At 27.6% G+C, this 10,809-nt stretch overlaps 1 protein-coding gene across 1 annotated transcript; it reads right to left on the reverse strand.

Moving 5' to 3' along the window:
* Positions 1–9,022: 9,022 nt before the first annotated feature.
* On the reverse strand, positions 9,023–10,254 carry LOC120081097 (uncharacterized mitochondrial protein AtMg00810-like). Its single transcript, XM_039035774.1, has 2 exons — positions 10,057–10,254; positions 9,023–9,505 (listed from the first exon to the last, which is right to left on the reverse strand). The coding sequence occupies exons 1-2, from the start codon at positions 10,252–10,254 to the stop codon at positions 9,023–9,025; spliced, it is 681 nt and encodes a 226-aa protein (XP_038891702.1).
* Positions 10,255–10,809: the final 555 nt, after the last annotated feature.

Genomic DNA, 10,809 nt, shown 5'->3' on the forward strand with positions numbered 1-10,809 from the left:
AAAAAAAAAAAAAAAAAAAAAAAAAAAAAAAAAAAAAAAACAATAACTTTGTATTAAAAATATATAAACTAATTTCATTTGTTATGTGATCTAATAAAAAATCATTTAGTTTGAAAATTTAAATAATTGGCTACTAATAAAAATTAAAATTGAATAGGAAATTTCAACTTTATATTAAAAAATTACATGTAATAAAGGAATTAAATTAATATGATATGTTATATATCAACCTAGGCTAATCTTATTTTTATATGTCTCTAATACAACAGGCAGTGAGGCAGCAAAAGTTGTAAAACACTTACTAACCAGGTTAAGTTTCATTAGATGAGAAAGAAAATGGTAAAAGTGGTGTAAAGAGACTGATAAAAAGGTTATTGGTCACAAATAAGGAATAAGAATCAAATTGATGAAGATTTTAGAGAGAAATGAGATATCACTTTTTTATGAGTTAGGGGATTATCAAATTGCTGGTAAATTCCACCAATTGCATGTTAGTCTGAAAAATATTTTAGGTGTATTTTAGTCATTGGTTTATATGTATCTTTTTGGAATCCATCAATTATCTATAGCAATATTTTAAAAGAAGGGTAAATATAACAAAATTTACCATGGATAAATTTCTACTAGTAATATGGTCTATCGCTGTAGACTCTAGTAGTTGGATTTATATATTTTTATATGTGTAAATTCTTTTGCATTATGTTATATTTGTTAATAATTTAGGTTTGATTACTATAATTGCAATTACTCATATGTATATTTCTGTTTGTTATGTTGCAAAAAGATGGATTTGACATGCAATGCATCAAAGTATTGCTCTATTAACTAATACCATCAAAGAAAATGAAAGACTTCTCTATCATTAATTGAATCTCATTCATTTGAAATAAACGAACCACTGTTTTATTTTTTTAAAATACAAGAAGTAAGATAATATTTACTTAAAAATGGAGTGAGAATGCAATTTTATTATAGTTCATTATGGGTGCAACAAAAAACCAAAAAATTGAAAAACCAAACCAATCCAATATTTTGGTTTGGTTTTTAGTATAAAAGTAGACATATTGGTTTGTATTTGGAGAAATAAAAAAGTACTGATTTGGATCGAATTTTTATTTGAAAAACCAATCAAACCAAAACTAATCGAGGGTATATATATACCCTTAAAAATAAACTATAACATTAGGTATATTTTAGTATTAAAAAAACAATTATTATGGCGCTTGTATATTTTTTATTTAAAAAAGTGCTAAATAAAAAAATAAAAATGTCAAATTTCAATCTATAAGAAAAAGAAATAGACCCAATTCTAATTTAACATAAGCAAAAATAATCCATTCAAAACAAAAGAAGAAATAAAAATAAAAATAAAAATTTGGAAGAAAAAGAGAAAAATACTAAAAACCAATAATCAAATCGACAATAAACCAAACCAAATAAAAATCAATTAATTGGTTTTGTTATTTGCTGGACATTGATTTGAATCCATTCTTTGTAAAATTATTGATTTAGTTCAATCTCAGTTAATCCCAAAATTGACAAAAAATCCCTATAGTTCATGGTGTTTACTCATTACCATTCCTTACTCTCTCTAGCACACAAACTTTTCCTTAATTACTCTACTTCATTACCATTTTTCTCTTATCCATAAATGTGAGCACAGCCTTATTTTTAATTGTTTTACATTTTTTCTCTATATTTTTTTTACCACTAATAAGTTTTTAATTAAAAAAAAAAAAACATATTCACCATTCTTTTATTATATCTAACCTTTTATAAAAATTAAATTTCTATTTAATTGGTTAAATATTGAATTATTAATTAGAAAATAAAATGTGTATATCAGATAAGATACACAAATAAAATTAGCCTATGTGTCCTTTCTACTAATTTTTTTTAATATTTTTTGCTTGATGTAATACAATTTTTATTATTTAATATTAAATAAATTGTCAAAGTACAAAAAAAAAAAACACTAATATTAAAATAGAATTGTATAGTTTTTTTTTTTTTTTTTTAAAAAAAAAAAGAAGTTCTAAAATATTGATCGTTATTATTTTAGTTAAAAGTTAGGTTGACAATATAGTAATGCAATTTAATTGGTTAAAAAAAATGAAAAATGGTATCTTAAGAATTATAATATATCTAATTCCCATTTTGACATTTAAGCTAAAACAAAAAACATTCCTGCTAAAGCAAAAGTCTTTGAAAACTACAATACAAAGTTTTCGATTTCATTTTGTTTATTTGTGTAATCAATTTACGAAAGAAATGATATGGATAAAAATTAATAATTAACCTTTCGAAAAGAGATTAATATTTTATAATTTTTATCGAATCTTGTACAATGATAATAATAATTTCATGCAACAGAATATGATATATGATTTTTAAAATGTATAATTAAAATTCTAATAGATAATAAAAAAATTTCGAAAAAAATCATAGTAGAGATTAAATTCAAAATTTATTGAAATTATATGGATTAATATTAGATATTTACAATAATAAAAACTAAAATTGAATAAACTCTAAAATATAAAAACCAAAATATTATTTTAACAAAAATTTTCTTGATAGTGGTTAATAGGTCATTTAGTTGGAAAATTTTCTGCACGAGAATTGAGGCATACAAACTTTATGTTTGTTTGGTTTCAACACTTTGATTGCGAATAAGTTATTCCCAAACATCTCTATTTCCCACAAACAATGATTTTTTATTCATTCTTTCTCTTTTCCCTCTTCCATTTGTTTTTCATTTTTTAAATATAATTTCATTTTGAATATAGTTATCATTTAGAAAAATTATTTTAAATGACAAAATTACTGAAAATTTTTATAACTAATACCAAAATATCACCGTGATAGACAGCGATAGACTATCAAAGATAAACTATGATATTTTGCTATTAGTTGTAAACATCTTGGTTCATTTTTTTATATTTGAAACACGCCTATTATTTAATTAATTAATTAATTTAACAAAATTAATATAAATATTTTTTAATAAATCAATGATAACCTATTAAAATATTTGCCTAACTTATTTTTTACAATCAAAATTTATTAAATGAATGCAATTATTTTCTTACCCAAACAATTAATTAATTAGGTAGCACTATCTTAAATATATTTAATTAATAAACTAGGATCAGTTAAATTTAATTAGTACAAAAAATTATTTTTAATAATAATAATTGATTTTTTTTTTAATATAATCAAGCAATTATTTATTGAGATTAATTTTAAATTGAACTTGCATTATAAACATATAAAACTTTGGGAAGTTATTTTAAATGACAAAACTACTAAAAATATTTACAAATAATAACAAAATATCACGGTCTATCTGCAATAAATCGCAATGGACTACTATCTGTGTCTATCTAAGATACTGAGATAAACACATATAATAGTCTATCGCAAATAGACTGTGATATTTTGCTATTAGTTATAAATATTTTTATTCATTTTCATATATTTAAAAACAACTCTAAAACTTTTTAGTATTCTTTATTAACATATCATATTCTTATCTCATTTTCCACTTTTTATATATTATATTGTTTATTAAAATATTTTTTATATTATTTAATTAAAACTAAAATAACTAATGTATAACTTAATTAATTATAAAAAGGATTAAGTATTAGATTATATTCAATATGATGTTCATTTAATATATTAATTGATTAATTTTAATTAATTAAGAAGCTTAATTAATTGACTTTTATCAATTTATTGAATCATATTTATTTTTAGTTAATTGATTGGTTATAATTATATAAGATTGCCATATTTAATTTCAAAAACTAAATACAAATATAAATTTTGTTCATAAAATTTTGATAGCATTTTTCATGTACAATCAAACACAATTATTCTCGAACATCTTATATTCTGACATCTACAAAACTTTAAACTAAAAGGACTTCAAAGAAATAGACAGTATAAAGTACGACCAAAATCTCTAAAACGAGAAGTTTTAAAGGAAAAAAAAAAAAAAAAAAAAACAAAAAAAGAGTACTAAAAGTAAAGAAAGATCTAAATCCATGGACATTTGTTATTATTATTATTATTTAAAATAGTGATAGAAGGAAGGAATGAAGTAGTGGGTAGTGCGCACTACGCCGTTTGAATGGATGGTTTGGCATCTTCTATTTGATCTATTCTCATTCTTATTCTTAATTTGTTTCCTTTTTTTTTCCCTTTTAATTTATTTTCCTCTTTGGAGAAAAAAATGTGTCATGATAGAATTTTTTGCATGTCAATGAACTTTTCATTTATATATATTTTTTAAATATCGCATAAAGAGTCGTGTCTTGTCTATTTTTGCTTTTCTTTAAAAACCAATATCTCTTATCTAACTTTTGAAATCTACGGGAAATTATCTTTTTTAGGTTTAGTGTTCATCTGGTCTATTAATTTCAAAATTTTACACGTTTAGTTTTTAATTTTGAAGTTGGTTTCAACTTAGATTTTAGATCTCAAAATGTTATAATTTTAGTTTTGAAATTTGAGTTTTATTTCAATCTAGTCTATAAATTTCAAGATTTACATTTTTAACCTCGATTTTTATTAAATATTCACTTTTAGTAATTAGAAATAATGTCTATTATTTAATTTAAAATAATTATGAAGTAGATTTTAAAATTTACATTTTTAATAGTGATGAAAAATACGGAAAGTTCGTTAATTATAATTCTTTTAATGATTTTAAATTAATTAATAGATTTTAACACTAAAGACAAAAAGTTAGTATTTAGTGAAAATTCGAAGTTAAAAATGTAAAATTTGAGACTTATGAACCAAATAGAAACAAAACTCAATTTTCAAAGTTAAAATTGTAATATATTTAAATTTAGAGACTAAAGTGAAAATAAATTAAAAAATTAAGGGTTAAATGTGTTATATTCTAGACTCAAGAACCAAAAAATATTTTTCCATAAAATTAAAATATATATACGAGTTTCTTAATTTAAAATCCAATATCTCTCATCTAACTATTAAGTCGGTATTAAATTTCTATCAACATGACGTTATTTTTTCTATATTAGAAAAATTATTTCAAATGGTAAAACTGTTGAAAATATTTATAAGATATAGTAAAAATTTAAAACTATCAATGATAGACACTGATAGACTTCTATCAGTATCTATCAATATCATTGATTGACACTGATAGAAGTCTATTAGCATCTATCATTGATAGTTTTAAAATTTTGCTATATTTTGTTTTATTTTTTCTACATTTAAAAATGGCCCATTTATTCGAGAGAGGCAAAATCATATACAAGTTTTTATCGCTATAATCTTTCAATGATGAAAAAAATAGTAAATTAGAAGAAATAATTAACTAGACTAAATGATATTAACATCTTCTTCATAACCATTTAATTTTTGTTTTTAATTTTTAAAAATTAAATTTATAAATATATTTTCACAACTAAAATTCTTTCTTTCGTGATAAAGATAAAGATCCAACTATCTTAGTAGACATATACCTTCGTAGCTTTATTTTTTGTTTCACCTCAAAAAGTCTAATACTAATGGAGATTGTGTCCTCCCTTATAAACTCACGATTATCTCCTTATTCAACTAATATGGGATTTTGGTCATATTACCAATATTTTGTTATGTACTATTTACCAATAATTTCAAAAATCAAGCCAAACATTTGAAAACTTTTATTTATTTATTTTTTATAAAAAAAAACTTGTTTTTATCATTTGGCATTTGTCTAAGAATTCAATTCATTTCGAAAAAAGTGAGAAAATAAACTTAATTTTTTTTAAAAAAACAACAAAATGTTTATCAAACAAGACTTAAATATTTTATATTTTCTTTTTGACTTACTTACTAAAGAGGTAATTTCCTCATTCTTTTTTCTTTACATTATCGTTTCTATTCAAGAGTGTGTAAATCCATTAATATAACATGTAGAGGTGAGAGATTATTAAACTTCTTATCACATATATATATATATATATCTTAATCAGTTAAATTGGGTTAAGACATGACATTGAATAAAAAAAAAGTTTAAAAGAAAACATATAAAAATGGGAAAAAGTTAATTTAGAAGGTGTACTTTGGGTTACTTAAATAGTGGAAGACAGAATAATAATAAACAGTCACCTGAATAATGATCTCCCAAACGTGGTAGAAAAGTACTTGTCAATGAATACCATTTATCCAAACCACTACTATAGCATGTTGACCTTCCAACCAATCACTCATTTATTTATTTTTTAATTTCACACATTATTTCTATTCGCGGAAAAATACAAATAAAAATGTCCCTCTTCATTTCACCTTTTTCTTCTCACCTGTTTTTTTAGGTTTGGTTCTTTTCTTAATTCTTCTTACACGACTTTTAAAAAAAAACAATAATTAAATAAATATAATTAAATAAAAATTGACCATTCTATTTTATTATTATTATTTTCTTCCACTAGCTCTTGAGATGACACCGTCATCATTTTGTTTTCTGTTCTTTCTATTTCCGTTTTTGTCTGTGACAATCTTGTGCGACAAGTTCTAACAGTGTTATTGTTATTGTAAGGAATTGTATAATTTATATAAAAAAAAAATACTTGAAAGTTAGGTCTCACTTGTTTCCATTTTGTGCTTTTTAAATTAACGTTATAAGATAAGCACCAGTTTGTGTTTCTCTTTCGCTTTCTGAAAAAGGGTAAGATATCGTAAATATATTTTAAAGAAATTATATATATATATATAATTGCGTGAAAGCAATTACTGTTTTTTTTTTTTTAAAAAAAAGTTATTTTTAACTTTTTTTTTTTTTTTTTTTTTTTTTAATTTCAGTTGGAGGGAGAAGATTTGAACTATGAATTTTTCAGTCCACTATTTTGCAATGGAACGTTACTCTTTTTTATCCTAATTTGAGAATTAATATAATAGGTTAAGACCTTTTTAATAATGATTTAATTTTTAGATTTCCAATATACTTAGGAATTTGGTTGGTTTTCCAACTTTATTTAAATGTTTGAATTATTTGTGATATATGTTTTTTTTTATTATTTTAAAACTTACTAAAATTTTATAATCATTTGGATTAAAATTGATGCGTAAGACCTCATTTGGTAATCATTTGATTTTTTTTTTTTTAGTTTTTTTAAAATTAACCATACATACACTTTTTCCAACCGTAAATTTCTTATTTGGTTAGATATTTAATAACAATGTTTTGAAAAACCAAGCATAGTTTTGAAAACTAACAAAAAGAAATTTTTAAAAACTTGTTTTTGTCTTTAGAATTTTGTTAAGAATTCAACTTTTAAATGAAAAATACGTAAAAAAAGATTGAGATGAAATAAATTTAATTTTGAAAAACCAAATATGACTTGATATAACTAAATATCTAGATAGGATGACTCTTTTCAAGTAATAAAAAATCTTTATTAGTACTAACTTTTTTAAGCACTCGTTTTAATAAGCTCTTAAGTTAAAAAAAACAATTTTTTAAAAAAATTAATAATTGTTGTGAAATTGAGGAGCACGACAGAAATACAGATATGGAGAAAATATAATATAATAGTATATTTATATAATAATAATAATAAATGAATAAATATAGTATAATATAAAATAACTAAAATTATAAATTTGGATAATATGAAAATTAATGGAATTTTCAAGTGGATTTCTCACCAATGTGCAAGTAGGATGTGAACTATCGAATGATCGATTCACCATTGAGAGCATTAACCCCAAAAGAACGAATATTGTGGTAACATGGACACTAAGCATGAATTATTACAAGGCACATGGACAACATGAAAAATGACATATGGCTCTTAGGACACTAAGCATTGAGGATCTATTTTTATGATATTTATAATACTCCCTATTAAATGCCCATATATATATATATATATATATATATGCCTCGTTAAAACCTTACTAGGAAAAAAACTCAAGGGGAAAAAAACCCTAGTGAAGGAAAATAAGTACATATTTCATATAATACATACTCCTAAAAGGACAATATATTTACTCCCCCCATGAAAACGTCACTTAAGATCTCTGAGTCGCTGCATTCCAATGTAAGGAAGAGGAAAAATGGTAGCTAAACGATCGTTGTCAAAGATTAAACAATCGTTGGGAGAAAGGCTAGACGATCGTTGGGAGAAAGGCTAGACGATCGTTGAGAGAAAGGCTAGACGATCGTGGTCAAATATCTAGACGATCGTAGGGAAAAAGGTAAACAATAGGACAAGTGTCTACACGATAGAGGAAAACGTGTAGACGATGGGTAGGAGACTGTACGATTGAGTTGATCGTGTAAGCAACATAAAGTACACGGTAGAAAGTAGACGATTGGGTTGAAGTGTATACAAAGGAGAGTACATGATATGACTTAGACGATAGAAGAAAGTTACTACACGATTGGTAGAGAGCATAAACGACAGAAGAAATTGAGTAAGACGATCAGCCTTTACGACCCGCATCGCTCGTCGTACAACATTATTTATTAACATAAAAAAAGCCACATGGCATGATGTTAATGGTCTATAATAACAACCATGAAAGAGAAAATATACAATTAACCACTGAATAGTAGAACCTGAAGCAGCGAAGGAAAAACGCATAGAAGACGAATAAAAATCTGTTGTAATTCTCAGTAACGTTGCACTTATTTTATCATCCCCCCGCAAGTGAACGAGGAGCTGCCGTGACTGTGAGCTTGGTATTCAAACTGAGGTAGCGAGGACTCGGTAAGGCTTTTGTCATGATCAGCTAGCTGATCCTCAGAGGGAAGGAAGTGAACTAAAAGTTGTTTGGAGGTAACCTTTTCTCTGAGAAAGTGAAGGTCAATCTCAAGATGTTTTATCCGGTTGTGAAGTACAGGATTGGCGACCATGTAGGTGGCCCTGAGATTGTCACAAAGAAAGAGAGGGGTAGAGATGTTTTTGACACCAAGTTCAGTGAGAACAAATTGGATCCATAAAATCTCGGCAGCAGCATTAGACAAGCCACAATATTTTGATTCGTCACTGGATCAAGAGACGACCTTTTGCTTAGAGGAGCTCCATGAAATGAGGCTTAAACCAAGGAAGACACAGAATCCACTCGTGCTTTGCCTGTCATCCAGGCAGCTGGCCCAATCGGCATCTGTGTAGCAAGTCAAAGCTAAAACAGGGGACTTTGTTAGAAGTATACCATGATGAGTCGTGCCTTTGAGGTACCAAAGGAGCCGTTTTGCTGCTTGAAGATGTGAAATGGTCGGGGCGTGGATGAATTGACAGAGCTTATTGACACTGAAGCTGATGTCTGGTCTGGTCAGTGTACAGTATTGAAGAGCACCAACTAGGATTCTGTATCCAGAGGGGTTGTCTAGCGATTGTACATCGGTGAGGGATAAAGAAGCGCCAATAGCCATCGGAGAGTGAATTGGCTTGCAGTCAATGAGGTGAGCACATTTAAGAAAACTATGAATGGACTTGGACTGAGAAAAATGTAGATGGTCTAAAGAGTGAAGCACCTGAATGCCAAGGAAAAAAGATAGATCACCGATATTTTTAAGTGCAAACTGAGTATTCAAGCAAGTTATGAAGTGCTGAATAGTGGCAGAGTTATTTCCAGTGACAATGATATCATCAACATAGATAAGGAAAATAATTAAAGTATGTGAGTTGTGGAAAATGAACATGGATGTATCAGACTTTGCATTAGAGAAACCTCATTGTGTTAGGTAGGTGTTGAGCTTGGAGAACCATGCGTGAGGGCTTTGCTTGAGGCCATACAGTTCCTTATGTAGCAGTAATACATGATCATGGTGTTTATCACTGATGAAACCAGGTAGTTGTTTGATGTATACTTCTTCAGATAGATCATCATTGAGGAAAGTATTATGTACGTCAAGTTGTCGAATGATCCAATCTTGAGACAAAGCAATAGACAGTACAAGTCGAATGGTGGTGGGCTTCACTACTGGACTGAAGGTCTCAAAATAATCAATGCATAGTTTGGGTTGAAGCCTTGAGCAACCTAACGAGCAATCTCGCCAGATGGAGTTTGTTTGAGTCTGAACACCCATTTTCTGCCAATAACTTTGCGATCCTGGGGCAGAGCTGTGAGAGACCATGTATTATTTCTGATGAGTGCTTCATATTCCTTAAGCATCGCTTGTTTCCAGCTTGGATGAAGGATAGCTTCCTTGTAAAACCGTGGTTCTGTTTTATCCAAGTCAATAACCTCGGACAGCCACGCCTTTGGTTTGAAAATTCCCATCTTGGACCGTGTAATCATGGGGTGGTTATTGGTTGTGAGGGATAGAGATGGTGTTGCTTTTGAGATAGTGCGGATGGGGTGTGGGGAAGCAGGGAGAGGCGGGATAGTAGAGATAAGTGGTGGTTATGGAGAGGAAACAGTGGGGGCTGGTGGTTCGGTTGATGGTTCAGGTGAGTGGGAAGGGTGGGGAGGGGGTTGGTTGAGAGGTGTAGATGTAGGCATGGGATGAGGGGAGAGGATTGGTATAGAAAGAGGTAGGTGAGGGGAATGATGGTGATGAACATTGTTGCTATCGGAATTGGCAGGGACCTGATGGAAGGCATAAGGGCCGACTGGAATAGGAAAGGAAAGAGTTGGAGAGGAAGAGAGTGAGAGAGAATTGATTGATGAATGGTTATCAAGGAAAAGGAAAGTTGTTTCATTGAAGATGATATGCCTAGAGACATAAATTCTACCGGTTGTGCGATGAAGGCAAAGATATCCTTTATGCAAGGAGGAATAGCCTAAGAACACGCACGGATGATCTATATTGAAGCTTATTATCATTGAACGATC

Source organism: Benincasa hispida, chromosome 7 (assembly GCF_009727055.1).
Source record: "Benincasa hispida cultivar B227 chromosome 7, ASM972705v1, whole genome shotgun sequence".
Lineage (NCBI taxonomy): Eukaryota > Viridiplantae > Streptophyta > Magnoliopsida > Cucurbitales > Cucurbitaceae > Benincasa > Benincasa hispida.